The sequence below is a fragment of the Macrobrachium rosenbergii genome, chromosome 13, assembly GCF_040412425.1.
Source record: "Macrobrachium rosenbergii isolate ZJJX-2024 chromosome 13, ASM4041242v1, whole genome shotgun sequence".
Taxonomy (NCBI): Eukaryota; Metazoa; Arthropoda; class Malacostraca; order Decapoda; family Palaemonidae; genus Macrobrachium; species Macrobrachium rosenbergii.
The window spans coordinates 31,277,063-31,298,466 of record NC_089753.1 but is presented as its reverse complement, the minus strand read 5'-3'; the positions used below and the strand labels follow the sequence as shown (position 1 = coordinate 31,298,466).

Sequence of the window (21,404 nt, the reverse complement as noted above, 5' to 3'; positions counted from 1 at the left end):
AATACCAGTGATGGGTAAGCAGCTGTTAAGGTGTAAGAATTTCAGTTATTAAAGGAGAGTAACAACAGGCTACTAATTATAGCAATCCTGCAATAAGGGAATAACCTGGAGAATTCTGGACAGAGCTGTTGACAACACCGCACTTAGTTAAACTTGAAGGTTCCAGTGTCATGTGCGTTACACGAGCACTGACCTTTTCTGCATTACAAAAGACTGCACTCTGGGGGACATTTGAAGACTACAAATGTGGGCATAAAGTGATTGGTTTGTGTTAAGAAACTATTACTGTAGCATTCTGACCTAGAACCGGATACATGTTGAGCAAAACATGAACACCAAATAATGTAATTGCATGTAATTTATCATCATCATAGCCTCAGCATGAAGGTCTTCCTTAGTCTTCTGAGTGTCGCCCCTTTCTTAAGGGCATACTCAGCATTTATTATTTAGCATTTGTTTATTTTTTGTTAATTCTATCAACTTTTCACGTTTGCTATGGGTGCATATTCCAATGTTTTCCATTAGACAGATGTTTTATTCCTACTCTAATTTGTTCTTTTCCTTTGTTATCTTGTGAAAGTTTCATATGCAAGTTCACGGCCGTTTGACTTGCTTCATGAGAACGTATGGGTAAAATGAATAAGCATTCCAAATTATAACAAATTTCCTTACATTTACCAATAATTTTTTTACAGCTTTACCATACATCATCTGACAACCAAAACATCTAAGCATGTGATTAGTTAGCCAAGTCATATTAAACATTAGACAAGATGCGTGCTCCATTATCCGTAAATGACCTACACCAGTACTCACGTAATGGGTCGTTCACACTCGGAACATCTGGTGAGCTGAGACACGCCAGGTACCCCATTGGGTTTCGCTTTAGTCTCTGGGGCTCGTACGCTGCGCGTGCCTGCAGGGCCTGGCCCTCGAGGTAAGGGGCTGTCTGTGCCCGAAATAGAGAACCCATTACTACCATCACCTAATATTCCCCTTACCACACCACCTGACCTAACCTCCTGCACTGAAAACATTACTTCTATCTGATCAACATTTACCAGGCACCCAGTGAAACCCTTCAGTAAATTAGTGCCCGTCTCGATAAGTACTGTCCCGTGCAGGAGTCTATTCAGGTTGGTCTAATTCTTTGATTTGTACTTACACAATAAGTCTACCACACTCAGAACATAGATTCTCTCCTGGTTGCAGTTCCTTCTTGGGTCTTGCCTGAGAGGGACAGTCAGGTGATGGAAAACTTTGAGGCGTTGCTGTGAGAGGCAGAGGGGCCACTTCTGAGAAACAGTCACACACAATGATACAAAGTATGCACGTAATGTAACCAACATGCCTAGTGCATGGCCACATACATCTAAGGTATTCATAGCCAGTATATGTTCATAAGGAATAGAGAATAACATGCAAGGAAAACGATTTAAATGGATAAACTATCATTCAAACAAGCAGATGGATAATCTCTCGTCAAAAGTAAATGCAACTGTTATGGGATACTAAAACACATGGGAATAATATCAAATGTAAAGACATCACATACTGTATATGGAAATTTACCAAAACTTGTCTTATTCAAGACCATATACAAAAATGCTTCACAACTAATGCATTACAGGGGGCTCTGAAAGAAAACGTCTGATTAACAATAAACACATTAGCACATTCGTTTCGTCTGCTACAATCTATTCTGTGCCTATATCATCATAAAGCAAATAAAGAACTTAGCCATGTCATGCTCTATACATTGTATTATTCAACTATTATCTACTGAAGAAAAAGATGACTGCAATTATCAAGCTAGCCATTAATCTCTTGATTTAGTTTTTTAAGTTTACAGTGCATAGTACAAATGTGATGTCTATGTGCAATGGCAAAATAGCACCTCTGCTCATGGTAGTAAAACCTATTGATACAGTATAGTATGTACTGGCAATGACAAAATTGTCCCCCAAGTACAGTACTATAACCCACATTCAAAAGATATACATTGGTGATGTATATTAAACACATGCATCAACAATAATGTTGAACCTGCTTACTCAGTCTGTCAAACCTTTTACCTAAAAATGTTAACAGCAAAATCTTTTATCTCAGTTATTAAGATGGAACACATTTAGAACATTTATTTATGCTTTCAGGTTCTTTCAGAATTACAACCCCCTATCATTCCGAGACAATTTCAGAATATAAATGGCACTCTAATAAAAGATATCATTTCTTCTAAATATTCTTATGTAACAAGAAGCTATTGAAGTTTGCTAGCAAAGTGACACTAAAATATTTGAAAGCAGAAGCTTTAGGGTAATACTGTAACCTAAATATTAGGATCACGAACACCCACTTCCTTTCACATCAGGGTTCGAACATCAACATCCAACATTTAGTCAAGGCCAGAGGTGTGACATGAAATACGTCATGTTTTTGACACCAATATCCATGTAACTATTATTGCTATTAACAATCATTATCATTAGACTATTTCTTGGCTGCATTTTAATTACTGAATGCCACAAAGAAAGTTTCCTTAATACATGTAATGATTTAGAATACTATTAAAGTCCTTTTCTACCTGGCTTTTACTTTTAGGGAAGAAACAACTAACTTTGTATTACTTCAAGACTTGCAATTTGCAGCTCTCAATAGAAATTTATATTACATGAACCAAATACTAGTGCACTGCTTCGTGTTCCTTTGAATTGAGATTCAATATATTCACAAATCTGAAAAACCTACACCTTTAAAATAATACTTTATGACTGTGAATTCCCTCTTCTAATAGAGCTCACGTAAATTCACTCTCACCCCTGAAACCCCACCACAGTATTCAATAAACACACTGAAAAAAATCTGCTCTCAAAACATCATCTGTTTCCATATAACTTATCCTTCCCAGTTCAATGATACATACAATCCATACAATCCATGATGAAGGTACTTTTTTGTTTGGTAAAAATATTGAACACATCCTTTACAAGTCATCTTTTTCTTTTTATAAGGAAATGAAGGATTTACTGTACTGTACTAAATATACCATCTAAAGCCCCACGTTTCTTCTAATGGAATGAGTTTCACATTTAAACCATCTTAACCATCATAGGCATTAATGCAAGATATACTTCAATAAAGATTAAAATGTCACCCTACATTGCAAAATAAGTTAAGATTTCTCTCTTCATGATCTATATACATATGAAAACATTTAAAATACACAATCAAATGTAAACTGACATTTACACTACTAATTTTACACAAGATAAATAATCATGCGTCTGATACTGTACTCAGTAACTGACTTTTGCAATGTAATCACTAACTCCTAGAGGCATGTACAACTTAACGATACACATTGCAATCAGCAAAAATATGAGTCAGGTAAGCCATGCAAAATAAAATGCCACCAATCAATGCAAACAAATGTGAATAAGGGAAGAAAACATGCAAGAAGACAAAATCAAAACATTTAAAAGAACTTAAAAAAAAAGCTAACAAAATATATATACAATTGCCATTACTTACGAACACTAATATTTTCCTCTGACAATCTTTATAGAGAAGGTTAACGAAAACACTATTCATTAATGCTACTACAAGCATGATTCTGTAGCTGCTTCAAAGCAATGTTCAAAGATATGACTTTTCTCCAGTGACATTTCAATATCAAAGCATATCTCTCTCCAAATGTAAATGAATGGAATGAATGGAATTCAACTATCTTGAGTGGCTTGACAAATTTTGTATACAAAGCAAAGTTCTACACTAAAACATCTCATCCTATTAAGAAATACATAGACAGCAATAAAAATATATCGGCCTAGTGCAATTATTAAGTGAACATCGTTAACAGATGACAGAGTACCTCTTCCTTAAACTATACAGAACTTTCTTCCCTTGTCCCTTGACCACTATACCTGACTTCTACCTTAATTCTCCCAACTGACCTCATCCACATTATGAGTGATATAGCACTCGAGTCTTCTGCTGGCTGCCATCACAGCCTTTCACTTAATTTCCAAATGTGGACGGTTTTTGTTGAGTTTATAAATTTGGTTCCAAATACATTTCCCCCCCCTCCTCTATCAAAATTCCTAATTGTTGATGAAGGGCATGCACTAATCATTTCTAACTCATCTAATTTTTTCTAGTAATATAATGATTCTCTGTGCCATCATATACTATTCTGCCCCTTGTGAAAAAACTGGTCCTGTGCTTTGCAGTACTTCATCTAATTGTTAATTTCTACAATTTACTTTCTTGTTGGGAGTTAGAATAGATTCAGCCAACTCTTAAGAAACTTTAATGTGATGGATCAGTTCTTCATAAAACTGTCCTGTTCCTGCTGTTATACTTTCACTATTGCTACAACATTTAAAAAACTACTGTATAATGTTAAAATAATTTCACACTGTCAAAGTTTGACTGTTTAGCGTAAGACACTAAGACTTCTTGCTTCTATTTGAGCTGTTTCTATCCATATATTTCTATTCCATCAAACTGCCATTTATATTTGGTTGCTGACGACTTCCCCTGTCTTCCATCAATTTTTGCCGATTTGTTAATGACTTCTCCTGTCTACCATTATATGGTAATGCCCTCACTTCTGCTCTCTCTCTACTATAATTCCTCTATTAATGGTTTATCAATGATTTTTCCCATGAGTCTGTTATCCTCAATTGTTATATTGTGTCCTTCCTTGCTTTTCTCCTAAGGTAGAGCTTTCATTGAAGAGCACTGCAAAGCATTGGGTTTAGGAGAAACTGGTCTGTTGGAGAAATCCAATTTTTGTGGAATTTGTATTAGCCTACTGTTTGCACTAGCCTAAGGGTACGTCCACACTACCGTACAACATATCACGAATCCACATTGAATAATGATTGAATACATATCACAAACCAGTTGAAAACAAATCAGCAACTGTAAGTGGAGTATGAATCTTTGTCAAATGGTAGATGATCATATGAAGCACTGGTTAGGACTACCAATATGTCTCAGACATGTATTTAACCCATTTGTGATAAATTACAGTACAGACATGTTTGATTGCAGTGTGGACACCTTGATTCAAAGACTAAGAATGGCAATTTAGACCAAATATGCATTTGTTGATAAGAAAAATACAAAATTCATTCCATTTAATCTACAGCCAAGCTGTTGCACTCACCAGTTGCTTTTTCCCTGACTGTAATTACTGTATTTCTCTTGGAAAGGTAGGTTTACTACCTCCTATCCAGTTAGTCGCAACTTGATATCTAGCCATACTATTACATTAATGCTAAAATTTACTGCATTATCAATGAAAGCAAAAATGAACACACCCAAAAGTACAATAAAGCAATAACTGAAACTGTTTATAAGTTTTAAGTCAATAAATTTCATTGTAAAAATTCTGCTTATCTGCTACTATATGAACAATCATCTCTCAAATTAAGAAATGAAAGATCTTTTCCTGTGATAAATAAATACACCAAGCTAGCACTAATTTTCCCCTGTACAGGGAATTGTAAACCACCACCATTCTCAGTAGTACTACGTATATTTCTTGTCATAAAACTCAAGATAGTTTCACCTTCTCAAAAGTATAAAAAAAGCTACAGACACCATACTTGAAATGTGTTGCTTTAAGTGGATGCCAACTAGTATGACAGTAGTTCCCTTCTGTAATTCTAACAGTTTAAAATTCCTAAAACTGGAAGAATGTAGAATTTCTAAAGCTGTTCTCTAATTTCTCTGATTACTAAATTTCTAGTTTTGTAAAAGAAAAAATAGGCAATGCATGACTTTCTATTACTATGGACCAATCTCAATTTGGAAGAGGCTTTGGCATTTCTACCATTCTCAAAATCTGTACTCTGAATAGGAGTACCGTTTCTCTATGTGACAGAACTCCACAGAATTTCTAATCTACATACTGTTTTTACACAAGGGAGCCAAACAGCAGTTTCGTCTACATCAAAAAACCAGTTTAGGTGGTGTAAGTACACACAAAAACGAAGAATATACTGTAACTGCTTTGCAATCTCGGCACAGATTTTAATGAGGTCTTGATTCCACTGACAACAAAATATACAAAAGCAGTTGGCTCCAAAGTGTTTTGAAATAATAAAGTTCTTGGTCTCTTTTCATAACATTTCACAAATTATTCAACTTTAAAAACTATGAAATATCAAAACTAGAACTAAAAACTTGTCTGTATAGAGGTTACATGCACATTTAAAATTCATAAAATAAAAAATATTTCTGCAGATAGCACAATAAATATATAAATATTGCTAATGAAATGCTAATACACTTTCGTTTTATTACAATATAAAACTGACTAAACAGCAATACTAATTGACATCATACCTCATTTTAAAAACAAATTCACCACTCACCTTGCAACAGATGATTTTGGAAGATGGCTCTATAAAGGACTTCATTAGGCAAGAGCTGAACAATTGTGGTGGTAATAATTCTTCCTAGCTAGAATGGTCACCCTGAAAGTTCTAACAAAAACTGTATAATACTTATTTTTGCTATCCACTATAAACCATCTTGCCAAAATTTCCTACTTCAAATGATAGTCAGACAAATGCTACTGATCGTTTCTTATTGGGAAAGCTATGCACTAAACAGTGAGTTCATACGAATGCAATTAAGGGAGACTGACAAAGCTCTTTAACCCTAACTTTCAGTGCTAATACTGTAATTGTATGCCAGTCTTCAACTTCAGTGTAACTTACCAAGAAGAATATCTGGGATCCCTTAACTCAACTCCTAATCAAATGTCCCCTCATTAGGTACTTTTCCCTCAAAAATCCTACAGTACTGTACTGTTCGTGATGGACTGTACTACTCCCTTTTCCTGGGTCAGCAGAAGGTGGACTGTGTACTGCATCTTGACATATATATATCAGAAATCCATTCAGCATTTCAGTCCAACTGAGCCAGTACACATTAAAGCACCAGTCACACAGCAAAGTAACCTGCTGGTCTTTTCGTGGAGAAGTGCTGAATCAATTTCCGTTTCTTGCACAGGACACGAAACCAAAAGCCCAAAACCCAAAAGAAAAAATGAATGAACGTACATATAACTGTAAAATAAAATATATGAAGCCATAGTAATACAATTAAGAAGTTAATAGTTTACATGATGTACTGACATGATGCAAGAGATAGACAAAATTTTTACCACAAAGAGCAACTTAAATTAATAAGCTGATACTCATGCACAGATTATTGTACAGTAATAAACTGTATTAAGGAACATGGCTCTAGGTAGTTGTTCTGCATGTTAATCATCTGCCTCGGTAATCATATCACATGTTTCTTTTCAAATTACTTTTAATCTCTGATTTTAGCGAAAGAATGTTGTTATTGGAATTAACTGACTTTCAAAGCAATATGTGATCAGAATTTATACAAAGCATGACATACCCTGCTAGTGTACCTGCATTTGGATTATAAATATTAGTATTTTAAGAAAATAAGAATGTTAGTCATAATCAGTTTCATTTGTACACTATTTACGACATCAAACTATAACAACTTTGCACTGAAGAAATAAACAAATTTTAAGGAATTAGACTTGAAAACATGGACGTCAGTAATAATCAACATAGGTTAAAAGGGCATCACATCTGTTCATTATTCAAATCTCCTAAGGTTACCGTACTTTTTTTTTATTTTTGCAAACTACCAAGTAAAACAACATGTAAATAAGTGGTATCTTGGAGGGAGGAAGCTCTTGCTATTATGTACAGATATTACGATAATGTGGACACTAATTTCTAAGGTCACAAACACTACAGTAGCGTATTCGCGACTGATCAGCAGCTACTCTGAAAATTCTTCATATCTGTTTGAAGTAGCAACTGTGTCCAGAATTGGCTTTCATCAAAACCATTACATCATATAAAATGCTCTGTATCCTAAGGCAGAGGAATGCCTTGGAACATATACATTATGTGTAAAATGTTTCCAAAATACAATGAGCTGACCCTGTTGAGACACACGACTTGCAGTCATAAATACTTGAGCATGCAGAGCTGAACATAAAATTTCTCATTACAGTAGAAAATCAAAATTATCTTTATAATTCTGTTTCCTATCATTACATTAGCTTTAAAAAGCGTCTTTGTCACATAGGTCAAAATGGGACCTATAATTTAGAGCTATGTGATTTCATCTCAAAAAATATATTAAGCACAAATTTCTTCATTTTATTGCACCTCCTTATGCAAGTTAAGATAAACACATTGAAAGAAGTTGTCTAAGCATTCACTGAATGTGCCCATAATTCTTAAGACAATTGTCAAATACAAATCAATTTATTCCACAGAAAAAGAACTTCATCCACTTTTCTTTAAATTCTGATAAAAAACAAAGGCTTACTCATGGAGATTAAAACCCAATCTACAAATAAGCACTGGTTAAAAAATTTAACAAGACTGGACTTACCAATTCAAAATAGAATTCTGTCTACCTAAATGTTATTGTTTCTCTCTGATATGCATATCATTAATCACTTCATAGCTAACTAACATGGGCCTGATTCCTTCAGAGCTTCTCAAGCTAAAGTGGCAGAGATTTATTGTATAAATATTTTGTACACATCAAACATACAGAGCAATATGCAGTTCTACTCATGTCAAATTACCTACTCATAACTGCCAGCATGTTTACATTTGCTATTCACTTCATAGGGCTACTCCTATATTTGGGTCATGCCATTAGTGCACCTCACATGGTGCACTTTAGGAATTACTTAATGGTCTTTGCAGCGTCCCTTCAGCCCCTGGCTGCAACCTTTCATTCCTTTTACTGTAACTCTGTTCATATTCTCTTTCTAACATCTGACTTTCCACCCTCTCTAACAATTGTTTCATAGTGCAACTGCGAAGTTTACCTCTGTTACCCCTCTCAAACCTTCTTATTGTCAATTTCCTTATCAGCGCTGAATAATCTCACAGGTCCCAGTGCTTGACCTTTGTCCTAAATTCTACATTGCATTCTATTCTCTATTCTTCATGGGGTTAAAAATCAAGTTTTCTCTCTCTTTTCCTGACCTCCCATCAGTTCTAGGTCTTTATCATTTCTCCCATGATTTTCTTGGACTTCTATATCAATTACTTTTCTGATTAACTGTTCCTCATCCCCTTCTTAATCCATTGGACACTACATCTCTCCACTTCCTCACTTGTGATAGTTTCCCACTGCAGTCTGACGACAAATTTTAACACACTATAGTCACATTTTCAAATCATATCCATTTTAACCAGGCTCCAGCTGTTCCCACCTATCCCTAAGACCAGTCCATCTACCACAAAAGGGTTCTTTACTTCCCTTTCTCATTTGGTTTCATACATTTCGGTGTAAAAAATCTCTTACGCCACGTCTGGTAACTCTGAGCGTCTCTCGTGACATCTGTTACACTTGGTACAAAGCACAGAGCTCATCCCACCCACCCACCCGCCTTCCCAACTTTTCCCATCTGCTAGTTCTGCTTATGCTGATTTTCAGTCCTTTCTTAAACCACTACTTGGAGCTGTCAGCGATAGGATCTCTCACAAAGGAACTGAAAGTACTTATCTATGGAACTCCCTAAAGTACCTAAGAACAATAGATCTCACTAAAGTACTAAAAAATTAAGACTTCATACCCCATCTACCGGGATGCCTAAGAAACTAAGTGGTTATACAGTATATATGTTAGGTAACTAGATGAAATGCGAGCCTCTTAAGCAGTTTCTTATAGTTCTGGACTTTTATGGTTCACTTCAGGTATTTCTTTTCCTACATTCATCATTTTCGGTATTCCTCGATTCCTTGACAGTTCTGTCACCTAGCAATCTGCTCTAAATGTTTCTGTAGCGAGCACATGTTCAACATACCAGATTTCAGTTAGGAATAAACTACTGTCTACCTTCTAGATGGAGTGATGTTATGGTTTACCAACAACAAACACTGTGTTTGAGGGTGTTACAGGCACACTTGTTCAAGGGCTAAAAAAATAAACCTAGAATAGATAGGTTTAATAGGTTTTTTTTATTTGCTCAATTGCAACTTCAAGGAACTTAGCCTTTGCTTGCTCCAAATATGAGCATCTAACCTTCACCTGATCATATTTCACATCAGCCATTTCACTTTTCTTTCCCTTGTTCGTGACACAAGAGGGGAGAGAGATCAGGAGTGACTCGTTTACTTTACGGCAAGGCGAACATCACACTTGTCCTTTCATAAATGCAGTCAACAATAGTAACATTCTTTCAGATACTTTGTATTTCTCTTCAGCACTAGTATGCTCACCTTCCCTCTAATCTTTGATAATGCTCTCATGGTCTCAACAAGGCCATTATCACTGAATGGGTAGACAATCATTCTTGGTGAATCTGTCCAATATTCACTCATTTAACTGCCAGCATTATAAAATTTTATACAGTTTATGTTGGCCTTTCCTGAAGGCTAATACCTTTATGTAATGGTTGATCCAGCACAGTCTGAGGTGATATCTGGACACAGTCAAGATCTACAAGTTTCAAGGGAGATCTGAATGGGATTACTCTATTGCTACAAACTAGCTGCTACTATTCAAGGACACTATGACCTAATGTTCTCTGGCACAGAAGACTTTACATTAAGTCAGTGAGGGTATTCAACAAGAACCTAATAATTTTGAGGAAGCTTACATTCATCTAAAGGATGTGGTATCATCAACTTATGATACTTCTTTAGTGGCTACACATTTTACTAAAACCTGTCAACTGTTCATAACTTCATCTGTAAATCCAACTGATTTTCCAAAATGAAATGGAGGACAGAGCATCAAGAATCTGGGTTGTGTGTAGTCTCATTAGTTACGTGCAATTATTATTGTATTAGTTTAGATGTAAGCGTTGTGTCTAGTATTTACAATGACCTTGCAGTGCATAAACTACTGTTAGGGACATTAGTGAAATAATCAGAAACTAGTAACTGTCATAGAAGTGTCTGTGTATTCATGTGCACGTACAGCCGCTTTAAAGAATCCCGTTTTAAAACAAATTGCTTTGGCATTGGACAATATTTTAAAAAAATAATTCCTTTCCGTGTCCTGGCAGAACCTACCTAAATCACTGCAGTTCTCCAGTGCTTGCTGAAGCATCTTGAAAGAATGTCCCTGGACAACATTCTTGTCAGGGGATATCAGGGATGTTACCTCACCTTCAGGTTCCGGTTGTGGATTCCTATCCATCTCCTGCACCATCCGCAGCACGTCGGACGTCTTGCCGTCGTAGGCCCTTTCATTCTTCATGAAGTTGACACTACACAGCAACACCAGTAGCAGAGGTGGGGTAGTGGTAGTAGACAGGAGGGGGAGGGAGAGAGAGAGAGGGAGGTAGGAGTCAGGCAAATCATGCAAATATTATAGCATTATACACTCACTCACACATACATACACACCCAAACACAGCATTCCAAGAACGGGTTCAAGAACAGCATTCAAAGCATGTTTGTCCCCTTCCAAAATCCTTATTAAAAAAAAAAAAAAAAATCCTGTAAGACTGAAGACACTGCATAAAACACAGGGCTGTAGGAGCATGCAGGCCACCTCAATCGGCACACCACCACCAGGCGACATAATGGCGAAAACTCTGGCAAAAAAGGCCTCGGAACACGGCAAAAAGTGAAGGTTATTAATAAGGTGGTGTGTGTCACCTGAGTCTCCTCCCTCTTTAGGAGGCTGAGGTGCGGGAGCTGGTGCTGCCTTGGCCGGGGGCGCTGCTGGAGCCTGTGGAGTGGGTGGCATAGGAGCTTTCACCCGTTGGAAAGAGGCAACTGGGGGAGGGGGCTGATTTGCCTTGTCAAAGGGAGAAGCCGGAGGGGGTCGAGGCTTCTTTGGGGTGTCATCCAAATCTCCGTGGATTAGCTTGTATGTCGGAGAGTTTACCTGGATTACTGTCTCCCGTTGATATTTCTTGAAGTTAATGCTGTTCCCACACATCCAGGCGGTGCCACACAAATACACACAGACACACACATAAGAACCATGTGTTCAGAACATAAGTCTTTCTTAATTTACAAGCGAACAAATTATAGAAAAGTATAACCAAAAATAAAATTGAACTTTTAAAAGTGATTATTAGCTACTGAAATCATAAAAGTGCCACCTAAAAATGCAACATTATGTTCTAATAACATCCTGGACAATAGCAAGAAAAAGCCATGCTATTTGCAAGTAAATAAAACAAAACTAAAAAAAAAAAAAAATGCTTAAATGTCCATCTTTGTCTTTACGGATCAGCATCGCTACATACATCTAGTCTGCTCTGTAATGAAAATCTGACACTCATCTAAGCTTCAAATGAGTTGTTGTATAATCCTGAAAGAAGAGGTTCATCCTATTATGTCATCCCATTTCAAGTTTCTCAGTAATGGCAAAATCATTCCTATAAGAGGGAAGTCACAAACGAGAAAAAGATTTCCTACCCGAGGCATCCCTTGCCGATCACCTCAGCTTGCGCAGAGAGAGTTTCAGCAATGTTCTCCTCGCTGTACAAGTTGAGAGGTGTGTTGTATTGTGCATTGACAATCTGTTTTCCATTCACCTGGAAGAGTAAACTAGTTAGTTGCTACGGTATTTCAAAGTAAATGCCATCTCCAGATTCCTAAGCTGCAATGCTCTGTTCATCATTACTGTGACCACCAAGATCATTTCTACACTGGGATTTCTCATGAAAGAAAAGCACAGTCCTAAGTACCTATCATTTCCCAAAGGAATAATATTACATGCTAACAACAATGCAAAAAGAACTTGGCTTAATTAAGGTATTCAAAAGATGTGATCTAGTTACATTCATGTACCTAAACAATCCATAGGTCAACTGACGTTCAACCCATGTTTTTATTTCTTTAAAATAAAAAAGTCTACTCTTAAAAGCCTTTACCTCTGTTAAGAAAAGTTAAGCAACGAATTACCGATGAACAATACAGTATAAATAAGGAGCCTACAGTACCAGTACAATTACTTTCAAGATCAATTATTCAGTGTCAATACTCAAGTCATTATGTACGCTACTAATTAAGAGCGCTGGTTAACAGTAACAACCTTGGCTACACATATGCTGGTTAGCTAAAGCTCATGCAACATTTTAATTAATGAAACCAACATGACTGCAATGACATTCTACTACTCTACCCTCTATGGCAAAATAAAAAAAATTAGCTCTACGCAAACAACATGACCTACTGAACTCAAGAACTACTAGATTATGAGCGATTAAGCTACTCCGAAACAATAATTAAGAATGTGAAGTACAAATGGCAAATGAGAAAATAATCAACTCCAATGCTACATTAAAATACATTAAAATACTTGTTCAAAGAAATAAAAACTCTGAAGATCTGAATTTAAATGACGGACAAACTATGGCTTGAAAGTTATGTCAGCAATTTCAGTTTTCATAGACAAGAATTAGAAGTTCCTAGGAGATACCATCTTACTAAAAAAACTGCCTTATCTGGACAGGAGCAGGTACTGAGCAAACAAAGAGCATTCAGAATCAAGAAAAATTCCTATTCTCTTTTGCAATCACAAAATTTCACTCGTTTCCATCAAGTTTACTCTCTACCGTGAAACTATTTCAAAAATGCTTAAGATTACTCAACATAATTAAAAACTTGGAAATGTAAAAAGGATCTGGACATGGGTGCATCTTGAAGGTTTTTCTATAAAACAACCCTGCACAAATGGCCTAATGTGAGAACTCACGCAAAGTACTACAGTATACAGTGCTTCAATAAGGTGTATGGCGTAGTTCAATTTCCTAATCATAATTTAATCATCTCTTAATGTAACATTGTGCTTCCATTGTTCCTCATTACTTCTCATCAACCACTCTTTGTAGCAGGTATTGCTTACAGTGTGCCTTGTCTAATTTTCCACTCATTCCCAATGGACTGGCCCCACTTTTGTCTTCATTCACTTTTTCACCTGATTAAGGACAAATCTTGCAGACCAGCACTAGATGACTCTGGTTGCTGTGTAGTTAACTTACTTTCTAATATAATAACAGTTATATATTCTTCACGTACTTTAGTACCAAAACTTTCCAATGAACTTGAAACCTTTCCAAGAGCAGACAACATAAAATACTCATATCTAACTCTGTAAAAATACTCATTTAACAATGAAAATTACTACAGTAAAAAATAATAAAGTTAACTGCAAGTCATTATATTTAAATCTGATATCAAAGCAACAGTAATGTACACAAAATGATTTGTTAAACCTACAAGTGAGTGAGAGTCTCCTCAGATAAATTTACACCCTTTTTTTATTGAAACAGTTAATCAATATTTCTGTCTAGTTTGCAATATTCTTAAAACAGCAGAACAAGGAATTTAACCATTTTCCCTTAGGCAACTCCAAGATGAACTTTACTGGAACAAAATTTATATACTGTATACTGTAGTGCCGAGATTTCATATTCTGTGTGAGAGAAAGGTGGCATTCAGCCACAATATGTATCTGACTCATTCAGCCTGTAGTATTCTGTCCAAACTTCAAGATGCTTCATACAGTAAATGAATATGGGAACAGTTTAGTGCGGCTACCAGCAACCAGACTTATAACGAACGGAAAGGCGAGTCATGCACAGTCCTGTGAGAGGCTGAAACAACATTGGAAAGGTTCAACCTAAGTATGCAAACAAGTAAAGATCCTTCACCTCAGCAAAAGGTACAGGAGCAGTGTTGAAAGCTGCTCCAACTGGAACATAGTTCTGGAAAAAGGGGTCCAAAACATTTCAGAAGGGGGCAAGCATGTGCTTTGTCAGGGGGCCATAACAATCTTTTGCAAAGGGATGGGGCCAAGTTTACTTTTAGGCAACGTGTGGAGATCGGGAATGTAATGTAGCATCAAACCAGAGAGAAACATCCTACAGGTACGTTTGAGACTAAAATGCCAGTTTTCAATAGCACAGGTACAACATTATATTGCATTACAAAACAAATGAGAGGAAAGCATCTTTAGTCTGTGATTCATACCCAGTGCAAATGGCACTGGGTATACCGTGAGCTATCCACCACAATTTGAAACAGAGGGCATCAGCAATCAAATATTTAGGTGCAACCACATCGTCTACCCCGCGAACCATGTTGTTCCAATTCTCCAGTTGTCTATAAATTATCTTTATTGTATTTTACTTTTTGGAACATTAAAGAATATGGTATGGTTAGCTGGCTCTTGACATTATGGTGGAGAAATACATTTTGTTCATGGAATTTAGGCGACCTAAAATGGTTGACTTTCAAGTTGAAATCTCCAAATTTTACATCAGCAGGCTAGATGGGTATTCAGTACGCTACAACTTTGCTAAAATTATCCTAGCATTATTACAGGTATGCTAATTACATTAATGATTAAGCCTGGTAATTAAATGCCAAATATTTTATTTTATACACCCATTTCATCTCGCTAATTCTTTTCACATTTTCTATATCAACAGTAATTACAAAATGACAAATGAGAATTCAAGTAATTTATTTTTATCAAAATTTATGCCAGGCATCTACTTAATGAGATTACAGATGTGATATACTTCTACAATTTTCTCTCTTATTTTGCTTAAATAATCTGGTCTAGTTCCCTCCAATCCCTTCACTAAACTGCTTCAAACAAATTCATTCCGAAGGAGAATTAAGAGAATTTTTGAGCATGTACCGAACTTCTAGATTTCTCTTGCCCTGTGTAATACTCATTAATCATTCCTCACAAACATTCAGCTTCAGTTCCACTGATGGCCGAAATGTCATCGATACTGTCATTTCTTCTGTTGGGCATCCCACCAGCTACATCATAATTCTTCCAGAGTGTTTTCTAAGTACTATACTCTGCCCTAAAATGGGAAAACTGCAGTATCTACTAGATTTTCAAAATGAGATATGCCACCTGTTGGGCTCGTGAAACACTATTACACAAGTTACTGCAGTATCAGAATGATTCTTCAATGCTTTATTTAGGGGAGGTCCCATTTGCGGTATTTGCAAAATCAGTAGTAAGGCAAGGGGAGTATCTACCATTTTTCTCAGTTTTGTATTTTTGCAGATACTGCAGTCTTCCATTTTAGGGTAGTGCTTGTGTTAAGAGAAGGTTTTATGTTGTAATTTCAAGAGTATTTTCAAAGTACTGTACTGCGTAAAGAGAAGGTTTCATTCTGTCAGACCGGTTTGCCTATATTCCATGCACAAGATGCTTAATTAAATCATTCAAATGCTAATCAAGAGGCATAAGTTATGCTAATATTATGGTGAATAGGAGTAAAGAACACCTGATCCACATAGCTTTCCTCCCAAAGGTTTTACAATATAAAATAAATGGCATGTTTAAAACAAAATTACAAAATAATACAAAAACTGATCTACTCTAACTTCTACTTACTGACTGTAGGATTTTTCTTTTATTTATAAAAAAAAAAAAAGACAGGGGACACTGCACAGGTTAAAAGGCACATCCTCTCGCGTTTATTTATCATTTTCAATGATCTTCCAAGTCAAGGTTATCTCTTCCATTTCTGTGCAACAGTCAAACGGGGTTTACTGATATTTAATTTTAATGTTGAACATTTTATGATTCATGCCAGTACAGCAATTCAGTTCACCAAAAAGTGGAATGAAAAAATGGTTACACATGCCGCATTCCCCTTACCAGGCAATGTTGCGTCCAGGGATGCGGACGAATGGGGGAAAATACAAAAATGTATTATATTTTAAACTCTTGGAATTTGTTTCATCATATAAAATACTGTAAAAAAATATAAGTGATATATTACCAACGCTTTAAGAAAGGTAACCATGATGTAAAACTCAAGCACTTACAATACTCCCAAAAGTTACAAAACTAGCCAAACTACATTTTTATGAAGGAACCTTAGCACCTTATTAGTAATGGAACTTATTCTATATTAAATTGGAACCCATCAAAATAATGTCAACTTGATTTCTTCTTCTTCACATTGCCAATTAAGAAAGGCGTACTTACACAACTAAAACTCCTGTCACCACTAAATATACATTAGAGCAGCTAGGTACTTGTATTATGACCCCACCACCAAATCCTACACTACATAAAAACCAAGAAACTCTCTTACTTCATTGTTCCTACGGGTAAGAGCTTCGTGATCTGTGTCATTGCTACTGCAGGTGGATGCATTACTGCCCAGTGAATACTTTCTCTGGTGCCCGACAGTTCCACCAACAGCGCCATTATTGTTTAGAAACTGACTCGAGAAGAGCCCATTGCTACCACTGGTTTTGTTCGTCTTGGACGAATTGGCGTTTATGTTCAGGTTCTCTTTGTCTAGAGTCATCATCAGAAAGTTTTTGGCATTCTCTTTGCTAAGGGATATGCCGGTGCCCGCCACGGGTATCCCACCGCTAGGACTAGTACTGCCCGACGTGCTCCTCGACGAAGTTCCACTGAACGAGCCGTCAGCACCGTCTTTGCTGAAGCTCGCGAAAGACGTGGGAGCCCCTAACGAGTAGTTTGGCTGCGAGCCTGTGTAGCCTGGAAAAGGCCTAGCTGTGGTGTTGTGGTTTGAACCAATGTGGCGGATGGGCTGTTGGTAAGGGAAAGGGGGGAAAAAAAACACACGTCAGGTTAGTACAACAGAAAAGGAAAAAATAACACGGTATGCAATAACTAAAACAGCACACACAAAGATCCTTTTGTTTCAAATGTTAGTTTTAACATCAAAGATGATTATTCGCTAGCAATTATGTGGCAGGGGTTCTGAGCACACCACTTTGAAAACTATGTACTTTAATATTTCGCTAAAAAATTAAAATAAAAGGCTTTTCAAACATTACAATGTTCTAAATGGACTCACAACTAATTGTGTGAAATGTATCATACATCATCCTGCACTACTACTACACTGAATGGAGAAAATTAATGTTCGTTTTAATATTTGAATCCAGGCAAAAGAGTCAGGGGAAAAAAATTCACAATCTTTCCTAGATAGTGACCCCAAAGGGTTTTAACCCGGTGTGTATCCACCTTTGCGGCGTGTACTGTCGTAAAAACATACACAAAAGACTAAACATCAAAAAGATAATGACCCACAAAAAATATTGAGAATTTTTCCCCGTGACTTTATTGCCGGCCACCATAAATTAATGTGACTTTTTTTCCTGTGACTTTTTTCCCTAGCCAAAACTGACTTTTTTCTGTGACTCTTTTCCTAGCCAAAATTGTGACACTTTTTATTCCTGTGCTTTTATTACTGGCCACCTGATAATTTAATGCTAACAATCTTGAAGACAGCCTCACACTATAAAATATTGATGGATGGTTGACTGGAGGTCAAAAGTTTTAGTGTAGAAGACAAATTACTCTCAATGCTTACCCTATGATCCTGGTAAGTTTAAGAAATTATATTTTTGAAAAAAAAGTCCGCAGCAGTATGTATTTATGTACGAGTATATTGTTTTATACAGGAAGCTTTCGCCAACTTGAGCAGGTGGCCAAGATCTTCAGCCTGGGGAGGCCAACTGATCAAGTTGGCGAAGGCTTCCTGTTTATAAAAATATACAGACATACTACTGCGGACTTTATCTTTCTATTTAAGATCATGAGAAAGTGATGATATCAAATAATGTTATTTTTTCTGCAACTTCAAGTCTGAACAAATCACTCACCTTTCTTAAAACTCAAATAAAATGGAGGAATTCTATACTATATTACTGCAAATATACCTGACAAATACTACCAATATGGCAATTTTGCAATTATTAAATTAAACTCCCATGTAAATTCCGCTCTCTAACGATATGGGAAATATAAAACCAGTTGTATCACAGCAGATTTATTGCAGTTGAGGAATAACGAAAAATGTCCTATCTCCCTGTTAAGAAATCTAAGCGAACAAGGCCACAGTTCACTTTAAAGCTAAAACTCTGTCATTCTAAAATCTGGAAACAGCTGTGCAATTCCACAATAATACTTTGAATTTAGTCATCTAGTCAACATTCTGAAAACCCTCCGTCTCCTTCCAAAATATTCACTATTAATATGCTGTACTGCATTACTGTATTAATGTAACGGGAATTAAGAGAGTAGACTTAAAATGAAGAATATTTGCACTACAAACAATATATCTATACAACTGTCATTTCCTTTTGTTCAACACCAGAACTACGTTAAGACTAGACTCCTATATTCAAGAATACCTTAAAATTAACATGCAGAAAAATCTACAACCTATTTTCGCAAAAGGATATTCTAACCACATGCAACAAATAAGGAAAATGCCATGCATTTTCTTTCGAACATATTAGTCACTAAAACCAGAAAAAAAAACAAAAAAGCTCGTGAATAAAAGAAAACGGAGAAGCTCGAACTCGGGTAAATGTAGACACACGGTCCAACAGCCCATCCAGTACAGAATATTTATTCTAATGAAGAGTGAAACTTTCAGTACCTTCCAGGCTCACACGACTGAAGACCCTATACACGTTCAAAACCTGTCACTCGGTGATGATTATTCTTCTTCTTGAAAAGATACTATTGGAGTGTAAATTCTCCACAGGCATTGCAACAGATGAAATTAAAGTATGCTTTAAAATTACAGTACATAGGAACCTGTCACTTCTTGATAATTATTCTTGAAAAAATACAAACTGTAAATACTCCAGTCATTATAACCAAGATGAGATAAAAGTATGCGCTAAAAATAACAGTTCATGGAAAGTTTCTAGTGCCTAAAATTGTCATTAACATACATGTTCACATCAATACTTTTTTGTGTATTAAAATCAATTACAAAAATTGACATTGGTCACCAGCAATCAAACCTTGGGTAACTGAAGCCTTAATATGAAAAATTATATATTACAATAAACAGACAAAATGTCAAAACAACTCTTTCAAACACAAGAGCTAAATAACCTACAGCTGCCTTATTTATTTCCAACAATCCGGGTCCAGAGACAAAAAGACAATTCCAGACAATCGTCAATCTGAAACCACCACAAAATCCCACAGTTAATCCCTATTTATCAATCCTCTGTGGTATATCGGTGGTACAATCTTCACACACACACTGACCGAATCCGCCGTGCCTGAAGCAGAAGACCTCTGCCATTAGGGTTCCCCCAGCAGACACTGTTCACTAACCTGTTTGTTCGCAGCAAGTGAGGTGGATGTGACAACGGGCACGCCGTCGGGAGTCGTCTTTACTTCAGCCAAAGGAGTCACACTTGGTTTCCATGTCTGGGCTCCTCTGGAAAAGGTCAAATGATTGTCAAGAATACATGCCATTTGGGCTTCCCTGAAAACTGTCAGTAACCTAGATATAAAGTTTGGATAATTCGCCATAAGTACCCCTTCTGCTCTGATAAAAGTAGAGTAATCCCAAAAATTGTATTTCTGGTACTCTGTGTACTTCAGCACCTTCGAAGAGAAATCTAGATGTTTACCAGAGAAATTTTTGTACAAATACTTCTCACCTTACACCTAAAATGACATCCAGAGGAGTAGCCCAGGATGCCCTAAAATGAAAAACCGCAGTATCTACAAAATTTTCGAAACTGAGATATGCCACCTACTGGGATCGTGGAACACATATACACAAGTTACTGCCGTTTCAGAATGATTCTTCAGCGCTTTGTTTTGGGGGTCCCATTTGCAGTATATGCAAAATCAGTAGTAAGGCAAGGGAAAACTGCAGTACCTACCATTTTTCTAAGTTTTGTATTTTTGCAGATACTGCAGTTTTCCATTTTAGGGCAGTAAACGCCAGTTAAGAAGTAGTATAAATACTCAATATGAAATGCTCTCTTTGTAACTGCGTTGGAGCTACGATTCTGAAATGCAAGGGCTCAGTCATCCCTGGATGAAAAACCTGGACTGTTATAAACCAACTCTTGAGAAAGAAAACGGACTTTATCTATGGTGCATCACTGTGATGTGACCGGAAATAATAAGTAAAAACCCACAATAATTTATATGAGCTATTGTATTTTTCCAAACTGTAAATACTCCAGTCATTATAACCAAGATGAAATAAAAGTATGCACTAAAAGTAACACAATTCATGAGAGTTTTCCAATGCCTAAAATTGTCATTAACATATTGCACGTTCAAGTCAATACTTTTGTGTATTAAAATCAATTACAAAAATTGACATTTTGACCACCAGCAATCAAACCTTGCGTAATTACAGCTTTAATATGAAAAAATATATGATATTACAATAAACAACAGTGTAAAATCAACTCTTTCAAACACAAGAGCTAAAGACCTACTGTTGCCCAAATTAATTCCAACAATCCATGTCAAGAGAGACAAACGACAATTCTGTTTTGGAAAAATACAATCGCTCTTAATACATCATTGTGGCTTTTTACTTATTAAAACAGGCTTATAAGAACTAA

General features: G+C 36.3%; 1 protein-coding gene across 50 annotated transcripts in view; it reads right to left on the bottom strand.

Moving 5' to 3' along the window:
• The window catches only part of Zasp52 (Z band alternatively spliced PDZ-motif protein 52), a 150,273-nt gene that overhangs the window by 25,329 nt on the left and 103,540 nt on the right, over positions 1-21,404 (bottom strand). For 7 of the 50 annotated variants that reach the window (XM_067114964.1, XM_067114966.1, XM_067115007.1 and 4 more), the window contains exons 3-7: positions 20,146-20,251; positions 17,120-17,587; positions 12,459-12,577; positions 11,097-11,293; positions 817-949 (exon numbers count right to left, since the gene is read on the bottom strand). In XM_067114964.1, coding sequence (XP_066971065.1) covers positions 817-949; positions 11,097-11,293; positions 12,459-12,577; positions 17,120-17,587; positions 20,146-20,251 — 1,023 coding nt within the window. Of the gene's footprint in view, positions 1-816; positions 950-1,165; positions 1,296-11,096; positions 11,294-11,687; positions 11,960-12,458; positions 12,578-14,698; positions 14,753-17,119; positions 17,588-20,145; positions 20,252-21,404 lie in introns of all 50 variants that reach the window. The other 43 variants (XM_067114967.1, XM_067114970.1, XM_067115013.1 and 40 more) reach the window with 20 other exon arrangements.